This window comes from Xiphias gladius, chromosome 11 (genome assembly GCF_016859285.1).
Source record: "Xiphias gladius isolate SHS-SW01 ecotype Sanya breed wild chromosome 11, ASM1685928v1, whole genome shotgun sequence".
NCBI classification, from domain to species: Eukaryota; Metazoa; Chordata; class Actinopteri; order Istiophoriformes; family Xiphiidae; genus Xiphias; species Xiphias gladius.
Window position 1 is genome coordinate 12154487 of NC_053410.1, and position 19453 is coordinate 12173939.

The window sequence follows — 19453 nt, forward strand, 5'->3', positions numbered from 1 at the left end:
AAAAAGGCCTTTATGATGGTCAAAGGACTATGTCAGATTTAAAGCAAAAATGCAGAGAGAAAGACTTGCCAAGACAGTATTTACTATTCCATAGTAAACGATGGTGAATCTGGCATTACTTGACAAGCACTGTGCTGTCTCAAGTAACAGAGTTGCTTTTAAAGCCTGATCCTTCCAGCATTTGCATCATTTAGGCATACCTACATACTGTATACTGTATATAACAAGAAAGCTGTTAGCTGTGAAATGTAGTCGTAGTATGAATGAGTAAAGATATGAGAAAAAAATTGATTCAGCTATGAATCCTGTTATTTTTTCAGGTGAAAAGATGCTGAAAGTACAGCCCTGAATTATATTAATTTATTTTCTCTATATTTACATGGGATAGCATGCACTTTTTATAGCTATGTTTAAGCACCCACAGCATTTGGTTAAGGGTACTTTGGTGCTGGTGGTGAAAAGACACCAGCTGTGACGCCCATCAACCTGTTGACTTTGATGGGCGTCGCATCCCTCTTTGAACTCGGCCTTCATTTTGATCTCAACTACACACCTGTACAGTTTCATGACGGTATTGTAGTGACAAAATCTATCCACAGACAGACAGAGAGACAGACAGACATATAAACACCTGCCAAAGTATTCAAAACTGCCTATGTGGTAGCCCCCGCTACAGTAGGTTTCTCCAGGACCACATTTTCTCTCTCTCTTTCTTTCACTCACTCACTCACTCACTCACTCCACAAGGTGAAAACAATACCTGCAGTGCTGTCGTGGCTGGAACCACAACATGATTACTCTTAACAGAAGAGCTTTTTTTGCTTAAATCTAACCCTACGCAGGACTAGATGAAAATTCTCCAGTTTCTGGTGTTACAATCCTTTCTTTTGAACCCCACTGATCTCCTACGACTAGCGTGCAGTACATAAATATAGCACTTCCTACACTAGAGGAAATGGTGCCAGGGAACATAATCCGGGAAGCAATTACATTTCCCCTCAAAAAATAATTGACAAAGGAAATTTGTAGTATATAAAAACATAATTTCGTAGAGACAGGGTTGGATTTAAACACTGAAGAAGAAAAACGGAGGAAACTTGTTAATTTACCTGTTTAACAGATTCTAAAAATGTATGGGAGGTCTGCACTGATTACTCAGAAACAGTACAGCCTTACACTCAAAACTTTTAAACTGCATGCCTACTGTTAAAAAAAAGAAAAAAGAGGCAAGGGATTTTCATTTAACTGATCTTATATTAAAAATGTAACCAGAAGATATAAATTAAAATGTATTGCAGTTATATGTCTACGCTAAAAATCTTGTCACATGCTCCCCGTGAATATTCCCTGGTAACAACTTAAGTTGCTGTTACTGTCTCTCTTCTCTGATGTCTGAATATTAAAGAGAAGAGAGCAGGAAAATGCTGACACATTAGCAACATTAGTTCAAGCAAACAAGTTTGTCGAAGGAGAGATTATTAGGTCGGTGTACCTAATCATTAAGGACAATTTGTCCCGTATGTCTACCAACATCGTATGAAGCTTCGATAAACACACTTAAAATGAATATCTGTGTGTACTAAAGCCATTGCAAGTTGTACTCAAACACCCATATTCCCGTTCTTTAGTTGCACAGCTGTTATGTTTTAGGGCAATGGTTTCCTTAGTCCACACAACACTACTTGTCTGTTAATGCGTTCAGAGCCTCAGAGTGAAACTTCATCCAAAGAGGAAACCACAAGGCAAGCATTCACCTTCAAAGGCACAGTCAGTCACTAAAATGATATCATACAAACCAACCATGAAGCGAACCTCTCAAAATAAAATCTTAATTCAAATGACAGTAAGCAGACATTATACTCCTATCAAAAAAACGCTTTTACATTACCGAGCTTGTCAAGGAAGGCTGGGAAGCAGGAAGGTATGAAAAAAGAAGGAAACAGGGTTGGGATAAAGGGAATATGCTTCTGAAAAGTACAGCATCTTAAAAATGACCTGAATGATTTGCAATATTGCCACGCAGGGGAATTGAAGCATGTCTCCGTGCATGTGCAGCAGCTTCTTTAAAGACCTGCCAATCTTACACAGCTGAAATTTGCTTTTAACTGGCACCTGATACAAAGTCGGTGAGTTGAGAGTATAATTGCTAAGATTCCCTCTGTAATGTGGGAACTTAAACATGAAACTACAAGGACAATTCGCTTAGTACAATTGGTGAACTGTGTGGGAAGAAAGCTCGATTTATGCCCCCTCTTCAAATAATGTCTTTTGAAAAACAATATGTAAATTTGAAAGGGGGAATTGTGAGAGCAAAGTTATTTGAACTGAAGCATTATGCATGATGTTGAGAAGGTCACCTGAGAGCAACATCTCTGTGGTCCTCCTCAGCTTCAGTTTCATCAAACGTTTGTCATGGATGTTCTGTACTGACTTAAAGTCTACTTTCTATTACTGTAGGCGCATATTGTGTTATTTGCAGTAACAGGCTGCTACAGATAAATGACTGTCAACAGTGTATAAACAGTAAATACTCATACTGTATGACTTTGCAGACAGCATTCAAACCACACAATCTCAAAGAGATGGAAACTCTCTCTACAGACTTACAATATAAAATATGTCCTGTGAATAAAAACAAAATGTATAACTATAGATTGCAAGATAAGACAGAAAATCATTTTTAAATATTTGAAAATGAGTTTTACATCTGGCCCATTTAGCAAGAGTTTATAAAATTGTTCAAGTGGTCCAAACCTCAGTTTGGTACATAGTTTATCAGTAACAATAGTGTTCTGCTGTTGTCCACTATGCTGGTCGTCTGACAGAGAAAAGAAACATTGCCTTGTCCGCATTAGAAGTTTCCTCTTGGCAGTGCAGCTACAGTTAACAGAAGAAGGGGAGGCCTGAGGGTGTTCGCCTTAGTGCTGGATGCTCATACCTTCTGTGTCCTGGCCCCAGCTGTGGGTTAGCAAAGAGAGGATTGCCATTCCTGTCCCCAGCCATCTGACGAGCCACCACCCCCGTTGCATCTTCTGTCAAGCCTTATTGCCTGCCCACCTGGACAAAAAAACAAAAAACAAACAAACAAACAAAAAAAAAAAAAGAATGGGAGAGAGGATTTTTCATTCATGTCTCAGCGAACCCTCCAGCCCTCACACACGTACAGCTGTGACCTACACACACGCAGACACATCCACCTACAGCATTATCAACAGCTCAATATTTTTGAACTAATATACTGACTAACTATACTAACTAATACTTATATTTTTGAATTAATCATGCAATCCAAATTTTTTTACAGTAAATATCATAATCCACTGCATTATCTGAATCAATCTGAATGTATGCAGTTACTAGTGGATTACTTCAAAATCGATGTGCAATGCAGCAATACCATACTTGCAGGTTTAAATGGCATTAGGGCCATTAGTTAATTTACGTCATCTCATTGGCTGGGCAGTATAAAAAGTAAAAAAATAAATAAATTAATGATTATTCCTGTGTAAAATCTCTACTATAATTTCCTTGATACTTTATTTTAGGTGAAGCCTCTCCTGACTTTTCCTTGGAGGATTCACAGCAAGTGGCACAAATTCTTACCTTTCCTACCAGACAATGCAGAATGTTTGATGTTAACACATGCATCTGCTAGCGAGTTTGACTGGGTCGTATATAAGGCCTGGAACGAAATTGTGCTTAATTGTGGTGGAAATATGACTTATGAAAAACATGTTTTAATATAGTCACAATAATGGTTTAACCCAGCCGAGCCCCAATTACTTATGATTAATGGAATCCATTTCATCTGCAATCAAATTTAAGCTGAACCCGGCCGCCATCCTTGCTGAAAGAGCAAACTACAAACTTTTTAAAACACCTATCTAAGTCTACAGGGGGGGAATATTTTATACATACATGAAGAAATAGATTTCAGGTGAATTTTAATGGGATAACTTTGCATGGAGAGGTGAACAAAAAACATCCTTGTCAGATGTTATTATCTTGTAATTGCCAAAAATCATACGCCACCAGCACCAAAGATTCTAACAGTCAGAGCAAACTGCAGCAAAGACATTGTATCAGATACATTAAAACGGCACCTGAACCAAAATGACAGACAGGATTTACAGTAAATACACCTACTCAGGCTCTGGTGGAAATTACAAGCGAAGCAGTACGTACAGATTGCATGTTGAGCCTTTCTTGTCATGCATTGCACACACAAATCCACAGCACACACCCTCCAGTAAGAGCTAGGGGAAGGCAAGGTGTCACTACGAGGAATAGAGGGTTTTCTAGCCTCTATCTGCCTGAGCTATTTGATATCACACCTTCTTGACAAGGCTTATTCTCCGAGCAGGGCGATAAGATAGGAAATCAGCTTTTGTAGCATATGCTAAGGGGATGAGAGGGGAACTCACGGGTTTCAACACTATCATATGAAAGCATGTTTGACAAAATCAAAATCTCTAAGTCATACAATCAGCGCTTTGTCATTTGTGAGGGTGATTTCCCTCTCCTTGTCACTCGATTTTTCTTTCGCACACAGCGTCATCTGTATTTACGTACTTGCTTTCTGCCGAATCTATGTCTGCAGACATACACCCAAACAAAATTTTTACACCACTGAACCCAACGCACCAAAACAACAGACATCTTGCATGTACACTCTGTGGACAGCAGGAGACAGCTGTGTCTCTGCGCTTACAGTGAAACAACAAGAGTGATTTCACACTGGTTTCCTATTCTCTCACTGCCTTCTCATCTCTCTGGCTCCCAGTAGTGTTCCCTTTTGAGGCAGATTTTATTTCCCACATTCGTACATCTCTCTCTCTTAAGAGAGCTGAGTAAGATTGCTTTGATCCCTTTAACATGAGAAAACTTAGACCTGCGCAACGACCCACCCTGAAGAGACATGTCATTTCACTCCACAGCTTCCTCCAAATCTCCTCTTGGTTGACATGGGAACGCTGTATCTCATTTACATTGACTAACAACAATGTTCCTTCAAACTTAATGAACAGGGAAACTGGAGAGATTGCTGACCGAGTGCTGAAAGAAAAATGGCACCAATACTCTGTTTCCAAAGCAGTCCTCTCATAGTGGCCCATGAGCCACATCATATACAGATATCCCTATTTTCAGCAACAATATAATGCTTTGTTGAAGCTTCAAGGGCAACAGTTCAATCCCACTCTGCTCAGTGTTAATGCATATCATGTAACCACGATGCAACCACAACTCCCTCCAAGCTAATTTGTTCTGTCAAGTAAAAATTCTTCCCTTTATGTTCATACAGTATCTCTGCCATCATCTCTCTTTGGCAGACCGGGGGGAAAAGTGATTAAACTTATGACGGACGGTGTGGAACGTAAAGAACAGATGGTATTTAAGGTAGTATAGCGAGAGGTGAATGAAGCAATCACAGTTATGGATTACACAGAGTGAAGATGCCGTTGTTTATCCCTTAAATGCAGGGGCTTTGAACTCCCTGGGGAAGGAGAAGAGAAAAAAAAAAAAAAAAGCCAGCTTGTCTCCCTTTCTTCTGCTGTCTCTTTGATCGTCTCTAATCTGACATTGAGTTCTTTTTCCACCTCTTCCTGCTCATGTGCTTTGGTTCCGACACTGTCAGAGATGTCTCGATAACAGAAATCACAACTTTTATTAACTCTTTAAAGCGAAACATGTCACCAAAAGCATAAACAAGATGTTATTACTAATTTACTGCTCCTAGCAAGTGTAGAGTATTAAATATTATTAAATATTCAGACTCAGTCTTTTAATTAATAGCATAACAACAGTTAATACCAAACAGAGACACAGGAGCATCACTGGAGATTTGGTCACGAGTTTTGTGAAAAGTGACTAAAAAAGTACCAATCAATTGCTAATTTGTAGTAGTAATTTATTGCCAGCAGCCAATTGAACAAGCAGAAAAAAAAAAGAAAAAAAAAATCAATTTCTTGTTCAATTTCTAAATATACCATCTAGAAGTGAACTTGTCTTCTGGGCAGTTTTGTTAAAAGTTGAACATTACAGACAGATGTTTGCTTTTTAATTGAAATTAGAGTTTAGTGCAGATTAAAAAAAAAAAAAAAAAACTCAAAATTGAAAACTTCAGTTTTTCAGTTCATATGATGGTGAGTCTGTAGCCCAGTAAATGGAAGAGTTGTTAGTTCAGTTTCTCCAACATGTATGTGATCGCACCAGAGGTTGCCATCTGCACAGCAAAGCACCGTGACTAGCAGGGCTTCACCCCCATGTTCATTTCCCTGCTAACAGCAGCGATATTCACTATTATAATTATGTTTATGCCTCAAATTCTTTTGTCTGCTTTCTAATTTTAAAGGCAATTTCAAGTTATTTTTCCATTGGAAGAGATTTTAGTTCTTTTCAATTTTATTGAAAAAATAAATTTAACCCAGTTTCCATAGAAACATAAAACATAAATTGTACAAAAGGGTAGAGACATTTTCTAAGGTAAATAGTAATGGACTAAAAAGTCAGCCTGAACTTCTGCACAGAGTGGACCTATACATAATCAGCCGCAAAATCCTTCTCCCATGTGTAGACTGTATCAAACAGCGTAGTGCTGCTTTGTGGCCATGAATTGTTTTTGCCTTTTTTATTAATGTCAAAATACATCTCTTCAGCTTTACAAAACAGCTGAAATTGCCAGACAGCGAATATGGAGCTGAGATGGTGACCACTCAAGCAGCGAAGTAATGACACCTTACTGTTGTTTTCCAGCTGTTAAGTAGAGGTCTGGATGCCACTTCGCTTTGGTAGCTGAAAGTAGTGGAGTTTTGAGCGGGTCAGTCTAACACCAATGTCTGTTAAATATGTAACAGCAAAGTCAAACACTGAAGCAGAGCCAAATGAACTAGAAGGAGAAATGCCAAGATTCACAGACATAATCTAATTGATGTGGCTCTCCAACAACCTCTTATCTTGACTGTCACATATATCACTACAGTTTAAATACTAGTTGCTATACGGTTGAAATAATTATTACTGTGTTAACAAGGATATTTACTGATGAATTTACATCATGGTATGGCAAATGTCTGAGAAATGTCTGAAAAGAAAAAGAAAAAAGAAAAACAAATCAAACAAAAAAAAAACAAAAAAAAAAAATCACAAAAATGATCAAATTAGATTTTTAAGAGTGTTCAGCTATTATGCTGTACATGGCAGTTACATTATAGTTTTTGATGACACATTTGCTCGAAATCATTGTTTTAGACATTAAAAATTTGTAGAATAAGAAAAATATAAGATCACATCATTACAATATGTTTCTGCTAAAAGTTGATAAATGATAATACAGAATTATCATTAAGTCTCAGAAAACACCTAAAAAGATTCAAGCATAATTCCAGTGAAAATTCATCCATAACCATGATAACTGATTAATTATCTAAGTCATGTTTTAAGCAAAAAATGCCAAAAATTCTCTAATTCCACCTACTCCAAAGTGAGAATTTGCAGTTTTTCCATCATAGTAGAGGGACTATGTTGAGGTTTTTAACTGTTCATCAGGCTAAAAAAAAAAAAAGACATTTGAAGTCATCACCTTGGAGTCTGGGAAACTGTGATGGGCATTTGTGACAATTTTTATAGACTAAATGAGTAAAATAATGGACAGACTAATCTATATTGAAAATAACTTAATTGCCGCCCTAGAAAATAGTAACATTGTGAAATGTGCTGGCAAGTAATGTGGTAACATTTGTCGACAGCAATCTAGAGCCTCAAAAACCCTGTAAATGTGTCAGCTTTAATGTTTTCAAAGGATCCACCCTTCAAATTTAAACCATGCATTAAAAAATATCAGGCTTTATTAAATTTTATTACAACTTTTTTCCTTTGTTCGCCAAATTAATAATTTTTTACTTTGAAACAGCATGTATCCCCATGTTCTTCCAAACGTATTAAATTGAGATTTATAGTTATGGTATAATAAGCTTATCGAGGTTGTGGAAGGCAGTTGGTGACACTAAATTCCTTTGAATCCCTTTGCTGAACATTCAGAAACGAAGTGCCTCATATGCTAACTGGAGAAAACAGTCATTTGTCAGAGATCTGACATCGTCATCAGTCTCACACTGTATCAGCCTCCTCCTCTTAGTGCAGGTAATTGTGGACTCATCAGTGTAACAGAAGCACCGGATTGTATCTTGAATGACTCCTCCCCATTTCTACTTACTGCATAGAGCTATGTCATCATATTGATCAAGTGACCAAATGAAAAACAATGCACAATAAATTATGCAAAGATTTATGTCATAAAACCTGGGAGATGCCAACCACAATTTAGGTATACAACCAAACACTATTTTAACCAATAATGCCAGAGTGCTCAAATAAACTTTAACACTCACCATGTTTCCAGCCTTATTACATCCCAATTAGAATTATAAGAGCAGCAGACTGTCCTGTCGTATTCGAAATTTAAAACACCTGCGGGCAGCATGCTTTGTTGTTTTACAGGTAAAGAGAGAAAAGTAAAATAAACAATGGACTGGAAATTGATTGTGCTTTATATGGCCAACATGGATCAATTAAAACATCTTTAATAGATCCTGAGATCACTTTTTGGATCATTACATGGGATTAAAAGGGTTGATTGGCTGGCTCCGTGGCTCAGCACTCTTTCCATGCAGCGGGAAGCCCGATCCTTTGTGTGTAGTTTGCCTCAGCTTGCTAAGTAACATTTTATGTAAAAAATATCTGTGTCTTCTCAACACGCTTGTCAACCCTCCTGACATTCCCGGGAGATTCTCAATTTCCACCGACTTCCCCTAGTGTCCACCCATGTTAGACTTCTGACATATTTCACCCATAACCAAATGGATTCATGTGTCCACAAGCCACACAGCTGCACATGGTCAGACTGTCACCTGTCCAGACCGGCCGAGCTGGCACAGAGCCTGAGAAGAAATGCTACGCATAGATTCCAGACATCCCGGAAAGAAGAATTTCGCTCCTCAACAGATAGCGTTTTACTCTCTGTAAAATATGCTTACACAACATGTTGTGTGTTGTTCTAATATATGATGCGATTTTCTTTGAGAGCTTTGAGCTTTTTAATAGATGGCAATGTTAGTTGCTAAACATACTGTAACACTTTCAACCAACAATTACCTCCAAGAGTAAACTTAATAATATGAATGCAATTTTCACACTGTAATTTTGGAATTATACATGTAAACATCACTATGATAATGAAAGGGAAAAAAGTTGCTAAATCAAAACAGACCACAACCTGGTTGTTAATCATGACTTTTTCCTGCGCAGCTTTCTAATGTATCTAATGTTACACTACATAATGTGGCCACTGAAGTCACCGCTATTTGTCAATTAGTCACAGGTTCCTCAAAAAATTAAGCACATTGCACATATATTCACCAACATAGAGTTTATTCCCAAAACCATTCCAAAAATTTTGGCATTCTTACCTTCACGAGGGTGATAGTCATGTGAATTACACATCACTGTTAATAGTAAATATTCTAAATATTCTAACATTGACTGAAATGAAAAGATTATTTTCAAAACTAATGATTATATTCTTTGTCAATCTGGTAATTATTTTCTTAAATAATCAATTAATTGTTGATTAACGGATCTATAGAAGGCTTGAAAATACTGATGCATGCATCTGAGTTTAACTGAGGCCAAAGTGACACCTCTGAAAGTCTTGTTTTGTCTGAGCAACAGTCCAAAAACAAGAGCCATTCAGTTTATAATGGTATAAAATATACAGAAAACCAGTAAATCCTCATAGTGGAGAAATTGAAACCAGACAATTTTTGCATTTTTGCTTTAAAAAAAAAAAAAAAAAAAAATTAAAAATGGCTGCATTTAGCCTGACCACTGGGAACAAAATGGGGTTCGGTGTCTTGTCAGGAGCTCGGGACTGAACCATCAACCCTGTGATTAATGGACAAACCACTCTACCCACTGCCCCTAATTCAGAGCATCTAAACACAAAGTGATGAAATCCAAAATGGGAGTTAATGGTCTTACAGAGTACAGTCACAGAGTGACCAAAAAGTCTCAATAGGTTACAACACAGGTATGTATTGTCTCACCTGGGCCTGTAAGTTGATCTTAACAGCCTCAAAAATCAAGCATGTAATGTGTGTGCCACAGTAACGTAACACCACCTGCTCAATGCTGATGTGCAACTTAAAACCAGGGAGTGTAAACAAACCTGCTACCACTTTAAGCAATGTCACACGCAGACACACACATGTTTATGCATGTTTACAAGATCCACAAAAAGCAAACTAAATGATTGATAAATAAAGCAAATGTTAAGTCAGTTTGGTTAGGTGTGTTCGACCGGTGCAGAGCTTTTCACTACCTACTGTCAGTAATCAGTGGTAGCAAGGAAGCCCCAGTGTTTAAATGACGGGAGAGATAAGCCCCAGCTAACAGGCTAGTCTGCACATGGTTCACACCCAGCTAGATATAGCATTCGAATACCAAACAGAAAGAGGTCAGGCTGAACAACCAGGAAAGCAGCTGGTACTAATGCCTTACCGGTATCATCTTCTATGGGTTTATCTATACAACCCACCTGCACCAGTTCATAGACACCAAGACAATTCATTAACTGATGACTGTAAGGCATTTGATCACTGAGACAAGGAGGCTTTCAGAGGACACTGTAACACGTGCTCTGCCCTGCTGGGCCAGACACTCCTTTCACACTCCCCCATAATTTCAACTGCACCAGGCAACCTTAGTTTACTATGAGAAGTAGTTCTTCAAACTGGGCTTGATCCCTGTAAACTGCACATATCATGCTTATGGTTGCCAATCCAGCTGGTCAGTGATGCTGGAGCCGAAGGGAACAAAAGGGACAACTGACAAAAAGATCCAGTCCATGTAAATGGAGCCCTCACTTGCTGTCATTTAGGAAACTGCTTTTTAATTTGCTCTAAAAGTCACAGTGAAAGGAAAAATGGCTTTTACACCTCATTAGTTTCTTCCATTTTCCATGCCATGATGCATGCCTATTTAACAGTAAATGCCAAAAAAAAATTTTTTTTAATAGTTTCCGCTTCAAATCTCAGTTTTACTTCCTCTAAAACAGTGCATCTCAAATGGTTTACCTTACTGCACAAAAGTAATAACTTCAATCAGTAATGTCTTTACTTTATATCAACTCTGGCTACCCCATGTGATTCTCTCCCTAGCATTGTTGTAAAATTTAATTTACTTGTTTGTCTTCAGTCACTAACACTGCAGGTGCTTCCCTCGGCAGGATGATGTAACTGCTATTATGAGTGATTCCTAAGTGAGTGCTCAATGCGTGCATGTGGCTGTGGGAGAGAGTAGCCCTCAATGCGAGCGTTGATCTCAATGCACACTTGACACAGAAATGAAAAGCTATTATGCAGTTAATGTTCATTCGGTTTCCCAAATTATACATACTTTTTTTTCAGCCCACCTGTGTCACATGCTGCATTTTATCATAATCCCCGTGAAGAAACGCACCGAGCTGACTTGTGCTGATGCTAAACGCAGTCATAAAAGTTGGGATGTTTAGCCTGGGTATTTCTGTTGGAAAGACTGACCCTACTGGGAATATGTATAAATACCCTTTTGTGCTTTTGCAGAGTTGCTACCAGCAAATGAAAGATTTAATGTGGGCCTTGAGTGCTATCGTATTGTGATGGGCTGGGATGGTTTGAATATGATAAACCCTTTGCACCTGTTTATGCAATATACTCTCACAGTCAAATATATACTTGCTCTACGTAGAAAAACTAAGAGGAAAAAGGAAAGGAGGGCTCCAGCGTTCGTCATGACTGTTTCATATCTGCACATATGATAAGGGGGTATCGTAGACTTCTAGAAATACTGACTTACTCAATAAATAAGTAAAGATGTAGTGATGATGAGTAATATCCGAGAGTATAAAAGAAGGCTGTGAATTATGGTTAACCTCACAGACAAATTAACGGCGTGTCCACACAGACCGCGTTGCGTGGGCAGCACATTAACAGAGCAGCTGCTCTAGCTATAGTGCTCCCTGTATGTCTACACAGGAGCCGTTCAGGCACAGCACTGAGTTGTAGGTCACCTACGTATTGGAAGCGTTCACAGAACAATGCACAATCACTGTTGTTACACATGTAAAACGCAAGAGAATAAACCTGAGCTGGATTGATTACAATGCGAGCGTATCTGTTCCATTAGATGCGCATGACGCAGCTCAAACACACTCTGTCTAGACACAGCGTAACCAACGTGCTCTGCCTGTTTCTTCTTCTACTATTCCTTCCTGCAATATTTAAAACCGCGCAGCTGACTAAAATGCACCGAATGTCTGGATTTTGTTGTGTATACCAGTTTTTATTAAACAATAACAAAGAGCTACTAACTGGGTATACACTGAACTTCCTACAGCTGCTTCACAAGTCAATAAAGCCTCCCTGCTGGTTCGCTGTTGGAAAGCCTTCGTGTTAAGTAGCACATAAAACACACATAGTAACAAAGGAGTGAAAATAACCTCCAAACCACAGAGGTTCAGTTAGAACGAAGCTGTAAAAGTACTGAGATTTTAACAAGGACACTTTTAAAAACCGCACTCTCTCTCTGGTCACCAGTACAACCACATGTGTATTGGGCCAATTTAGCACAAGTCAGAGCTTGACTTTGAAGGAGGAAACTGTCCCAGGTTGGACCAGATTAGCCATGCTGCCAAACAGGACCACGACAGCATGGGCCAGTTATCCACTGTTGTGTGGCCGTAATGGAAATGCATGTATTCACTGTTTGGAACAGCACAATGAGATTATGATGGGCTGTACCAATTGTGGGCTAAGCTAAAGTAACAAGCAAAGTAACAAAATGAGAGTGAGCCGTAACTACTACATAACTAGCCATAAACACAAAAATCGCTCATCACTAGTACGTATATCATTATCATATTTAAAAGGCCATATCTCCGACTCAATTATTTTGGTATAACCCATAATAAGAAGCTGAAGAGTAAACCTACATGCAGTGCAGTAAGTAGATCATGTATTCAGCTGCATCCAGTGTCAACAGAGCCCGGTGGTCCACTAAACCTCTCATTTTCTCTAATTCAGAGCGAGTGAGGCACAGATCTCAGAGGTTCTAATCCTAATGCCTTAGTCATCTCATGACCACATTCTAAATCTCTAAACCCTCGCTGATCTCAGTCCATGTGGGTGCCCCAACCACTCTGCGCTGTCTGCTTAGCATCAACAAGGCCCTATCCATGTCACAAGGCACACTACTCTGCACAATAGGAACCACTTAGCCACACGGTCTTAAAACACACGCAGCTGATGCCAGACAAAAGGACGTTTTTACTTTTTGAAAATCTTTCACCTCAGTGGGTGACTTTTACCGCTACTAATCGCAGCACGGCTCTGATTGTTGCTCAAAGCTTTAACACATAATGGAATGACTAATCCTGCCGCAGAAAAATAAAATCCAAATGGAATTTTTATAATTATGAAGTATGTGGCCACTTTTGTGAATTTATCTTGATTAATAACAAAGAAAATTATGAGAAGATGTTTCATTCAATTAATGGGAACAGATTGTATTGCAAATACATGAGTGATGAGAATATCTAGTACTTCTATCTGGTCTTCCAAGGTGAGGACAACCACTCAATCCATTTTAAAAATCCATATCAGGCAGCTGCATTATGCCATATGGATCGCAGGCTATTAAGATAGCCTCTGAGATTAGACATCTCAATTCTTCTTATCATTACTCGCGTTTGTAAAGAAGTTCCACATACACGCTATGGGCTCTATCATGAAATGTAAAATAAAACCTACATTTCTGCTTTTAAAAGCCTGCTTAAGTGGTATGTCTGCCACCACACAATGTGACACACTCAACCCCTGTAACCTCCTCTGACTTCAAAAGGATTCTATAATGGCTAGTATAAAAGACAGAGTGCATTCCCTGGTATTGAAATTGATCTTTTGTGGGCCAACACAGCCATGTGAGTAACATTCAGGTGAATATTCAGGTGAATATTTAAAAATGCAGTAAAAGCACAGTAAGGCACTACCTGAAAGGGGCATCTATGACCTCAGTACCCATATCCCTAAGATACCAAAGCACTGACACATCCAAATAAAGTAGTCTACAGTAGTAGTAGTAGTAGTAGTATACATAAAATTTAGACATGGGGTAAATGTTGTTAGGTAAGGGATGGATACCTCTGGGTGCAATATTAGTGATGATAATGGGAAAATATTTAGACATTCAGACATTTCCGTAGGGTTTAGGTCAGACTAAGAATCAATGAGGGCGGTTAACAACGGATATCTGCACTCGGAAAATATAGTGTGCTTTTGCTTGGAGCTGAGTTGCAAATTCAACAATGTTCACTTGCTTATTTTCTTTATTTCGCATGTGAAAGAGGGAATCCCGGGAGTCCCTACCCTTCAACAAATTGCCTGAATGTAATACTATACCTGATCAGTTACTTTTCTTTTAAACCAACCTCTGTCTTTAATTTATAAAACAATAAATACCATTAAACATATGTACAGTGTGTGTGTGTGTGTGTGTGTGTGTGTGTGTGTGTGTGTGTGTGTGTGTGTGTGCACGTGTGCACTTTGATGTGTGTCTATCTCTGTCACTTAATCTAATGTCTAGTGTGCACATTAACAAAGTCAGGCAGTATATTTTTATTGTAAACATTTACATAAGCAAGATAAATATGGTTGAAAAAGATAATGTTGCCAGCTAATTTACTTTTTTTTTTTTTAACTCTGGGGGTGTTTAAATGTACTTATGTACAATCACAGTGTTGTGTACTAGACTGTATTGGTGAGAAACATGGCAGAGAATAATTTTCAGAAAGTTTGCTTTATGCTGTTGCCTGCACTGCAGGACACCACAGTGTTTAAGCATGGCTCAAGGGAATTTCTACAGTGGTGACAGGCACCACAGAAGTAATGCCAGGCACCCTCGAGTCAAAAGCTCACAGCTGGAGCACACCCAGACAGACTAAAGTTACAATAAACAAATGAAAAATGCAAATGCGCCAAAGTCAGCTTTCAAATAGGTTATTACTTCAGCTCAACATGAAGTGAAACGCAAATCGGACTCTTTTTTTTTTTTCTTTTTCAATTAACTTCAATTAACAAAGTAAACTCATAACTGGTCAAAAGGCCAAAACGCATATATTTATAACAGTAAATAACAGTACATAGCATCTCAGTGGCATTTCCAATAAATCCTTTTCAAGGATTTACAATAATTTACAATACCTCAATCTCTAAACTTATTAACTGTGACTTACTTTCCCAACATACCTATATATAGTTATATTTTAGCCTTGAAATACTGCCTCTGTTTAAGCTATCACTCTGGAATTCCAAGGCTGAGATGAGGATTTGAACAACAAAATGACAGCACAATGACAATAGTAAGGGTGCACTGAACGTAGAAAGCTCACGATATATTTCAGTACCTAATTTGTTTTTTTTCACACATAAGTGGACTGACATGCAAAACGTGTGACAAATCCATAATTGAAAGTAATGAGGGGAGCGATAAGAGGGCAGAGATGCAGATAATTTGAGACTGATGGAGGAGAAAGAAAAGATCCACCACTCAAGAAATGTGTGATTATATTAAAACTGATATCCCCAGACTACATTGACAACATTCTCCTGATGCAGAGATCAGATCCTCTATCAGTCTCTTGTACAACACCTGTGTCTTTGACTCATTTCCATGTTCACTGCGGCCTGTTATACAGGTTTCAATATTGACGGTTAACATTCGCACATTTCATTCCACAACAGGTGGCGACGTTGAAATAAGGAGTTTACTACCTCTGATATCTGACACTGAGCTGCTGATCTGAAATTGGTGGTCTTGCTGTGCGGTAACCACCGCTCTCCCAAATGGAAACAGAGAAAAGGTGGTAAATCATAACACAGGCTTGCGACCTACAGAATTTGCTCTGAATCTGTGAGAGAATATCATTAGACATTAAAACGCCAGGAGGAAGGTGAAAAGAAAGAAACAGTCTTTCACAATTGCTCTTGTTTCCTCTTCCTGTCACTATGCACTTAGGCCCAAATCATTTCAGGCATCACTACCCACGAGTCTCTTATCAAATAATACTGAAAAAAAGTTACCCTGAGGTGTCCATTGTGCATATGAAAAAAGTCATATTTGCTAAATGATGAGTAAGTTATGATAGTAATGCACTGTGGGGAAAATATTCTATATCCTATTGTGTAATCCCATTTTTATAACTCATCCTGTTTTTTCCATCCTGTGAAACCTGAGGGCAAAAATTTTAAACTGAGAGGCACACACTGTCTTTTGAAATACCAAATCCAAGATTGCTCTACAATACTGACCTGTTACAATTCATCTAATTCCTTCCTAGATCTTACAGTTTTGCCTGCTTTTTGGTGAAATTCTGGTGCTTTACAGTGTTTAACAGATCTGGACAGTATCTAGCCAAAGTTAAAGCTGCTCTAAGAACGTAGAGCATGTTTCCCTTAATGTTTCTGCTTTCCCTCTTGTGTGTGTTTTTGTATTTGTGTAGTTATATTTTTTAACGTAAATATACATTTCTGATCCGTTTTTAAAGATTTATGTCTTCAGTAGGAACCAGTGGGCTTGAGGGTGAGTGCCAAAGACAGGGTAGGGATGTCTGAGCATATCCGAAGACAGACTAATGCGTTGTTACTTTTGGCCTTTTACTGGGATTTGTTGCCAGTGACAAAAACATAGAATGTCACCAGTCTTATCCTTTACCTGGAAGTGGCTTATGTTTCACATTTTAGCATAGACAATAAAATTAGCCCAAATTTGGCCATTTTTTTGAATCCCAGGACTGTTTTCTGCCTCCATTGCTCAAGGGCTGCAACATTAGTGCACTCTTATTTGTCACAGCACTAGAGTGCCTTTTGTGGGAAGTGCTGAAGCAACAGACAAGATTAAATCATTAGTCAGTCATGGGAGTGTTACAGGCCTTGTTAATTACCGTTTTATCTCTCTCTCTCACTCACACACACACACACACGCACACGCACCCGCACGCACCCGCACGCACGCACCCCTAGTCTAATGAAGAGGTGAAGACTACATTAATGCAAACAGCTCACCCAAAGCGATCCAAGCATGGGGTGCCTTGAGCTGTGTAACTGTTGACTGCTGAGCATTGTATTTCAATACTGAAAGATAATGCTGAGGTGGAATAGCATGGAAAGCCATCCATGCTATTCCAACAAGCTGCTCCATCTGATATAACCTGCTTTATCTGCGGAGGCCGGCAACCCAGTGGGATGTCTCATTTTGACTTCCACCTGTATGCGCCACACCCTGCAGGCTTTCCTCTCAATCCTTGGGTGTGAACAAGACACTCCATTACATCTAAGGATAATTCACCGCAGCCTAATTTGTCCCCTCTGGTTCACTTCAGTTATCAGAGTATTTTATAACCTTTTTAGTTCGCCATATTAATACTTAAAGAGAAGATGCCTTGGGCAGCTCTTCTTCCATCATGACACTGGTATATGCCTTTTACTATTCCTGACACTCATACCAGTGGTAAAGACCTCATAAGCAGTTCGTCTAATGGCCTAAAGGAAAACTCAAAGTTCAGGATCTTAGTGCCAATTCCACGTAGTCTTACTAAACGGCGTCTTACTAAACCCACTTCCAAGTTTTAAAACCCCCTTTTACAAATGTACAGATGTTACAGATGCTTCATCTACATTTTCTATTAAGTCTATGGTAATTAGAACACCTTTTAAAAAGGCAGGGTTAGCATGGGTAAAGTTTTCTTTATCCATGTTAGCTGAAACACTGATATAAAATGAATCAGCAACTAATTTAATTGATTAATCATCATATATCATTGAAAAAGTGAAAAAAAAAAAATTCTTCAAGCCAAAATGCCAAGCATCCCTTAGTTCTACCTTCTCGATTGTGAGACTTTGCTGGTTTCCTTTGTCTTTCATGCTCATTGAAAATTGAATATCTGTGTGTTTTGGACTGTGAGCTGCATGCATCAAGCAATCTGAAGACATTACCTTGGGCTTTAGGACACTGAAGTGCATTTTGCAAGAAGTAATCAACAGATTTATCAACAATAAAAATAATCCTTAGCTGCAGTCCTACATGGTGTACTGTATGTCTTTTTACATCACGATAATGATGTATTTCATGATATAGTGCGTTTTCTGGAAATTCAACTGAGAAACCTGGTAAAATATGAGATGAGTATCTTTTTGGTGAATTGAGAGAATTCAATAACCAGACCAACCACGGTACGCCGTCACACTGATGCTAAGTCCTGTAAATTCAGTATATCATATAATGTATTTTACGTTTAAGCAGTTTCACAACATACCACATATACTATATAATTGATTACAATTTCTTTTAAATTACGTACTTGTATTAGTATCTGATTAATTCTCCAAGAGTATACAGGGCCCTGGAGCTTACAATCTGATGCACAAGTGCACACCATTTTCCCTCTCAGACAGGACTCTTAGCCACCTAGAGTACATAATGTGATTCCCTATAGGCACTGCCGGCGGAGAGTTATATTACATAAAAGTACTTCTATAGGAGAAAAATGCAGTACCTTATGTGAGTGCACCTCTCAGGCACCTAATAAATGTTTTTTTAATTTCCAAACTCTTGCTGCCTCTTCACATGTTGTGCGCCAGAACTTGTCGCATCATTACTTAAAAAGGAAAGAAAAACTTTTGACAGTTACACGCTAATTGCCAGGGTGCACAGAAAAAAAAACAAAAAACAAACAACAATGATGAGACACATGCGCGCACACACACATTTGAACATATGGTGTAGAGGCCATTTGAAGTTGACCAACATTCAGGGGTACGTGTCTAATTACAGACTATCGGCATAGTATTGCCCGTTAGCATCTTAACTAACGGTTGATTGTGCTATAAATGTTAAAGCATTCCTTTTCTGACAAGCCCTTACTTTTGATTTTTTTCTACAATGGTGTTGAAAGTTAAAAGGGCCACTTGAAAAATAGTGATATTAAAAGTAGTTTGACAGAAAAATCTCACCTCAGGGTCTGCTTACTAGCTTCTTCACAAGCTTTTATACCTTTCAAATTGCAGTAACAAAAAAGCACTGGACAGCACAAAAAACCTTTTTACTTGTCATGACAAGATCAGCACAGATGTAACTTAGAACGTAAATGAGGTCCACCTCATTTAGGTGTGACTGTAGGACAAGCAACTACAACAGGCACACCTAAACAGAGTGCACCTGCCATTAATGTTATCAATTACTTACCACCATAAGGTGAATGAATAACCTTTGGGCTGGTAGTTGTAGGATTTATCGTTTATCGGACTACGACTTTCACAGTCAAACTCTTCCTATTAACATGGTTGCTCTACAGGGTTCTACAGCTGTT

General features: G+C 38.5%; 1 protein-coding gene across 8 annotated transcripts in view; it reads right to left on the reverse strand.

Annotated features, from left to right (window-relative positions):
* Nucleotides 1-19453, reverse strand: part of LOC120796251 (protocadherin-15-like) — a 202379-nt gene that overhangs the window by 137933 nt on the left and 44993 nt on the right. For 7 of the 8 annotated variants that reach the window (XM_040138837.1, XM_040138838.1, XM_040138831.1 and 4 more), the window contains one exon: nucleotides 2939-3057. The exons of the other annotated variant lie outside the window; for it this stretch is intronic. In XM_040138837.1, the coding sequence (XP_039994771.1) occupies nucleotides 2939-3029 (91 nt within the window). In that variant the 5' untranslated portion in view covers nucleotides 3030-3057. The remainder of the gene's footprint in view (nucleotides 1-2938; nucleotides 3058-19453) is intronic. 8 annotated transcript variants of the gene reach the window in all.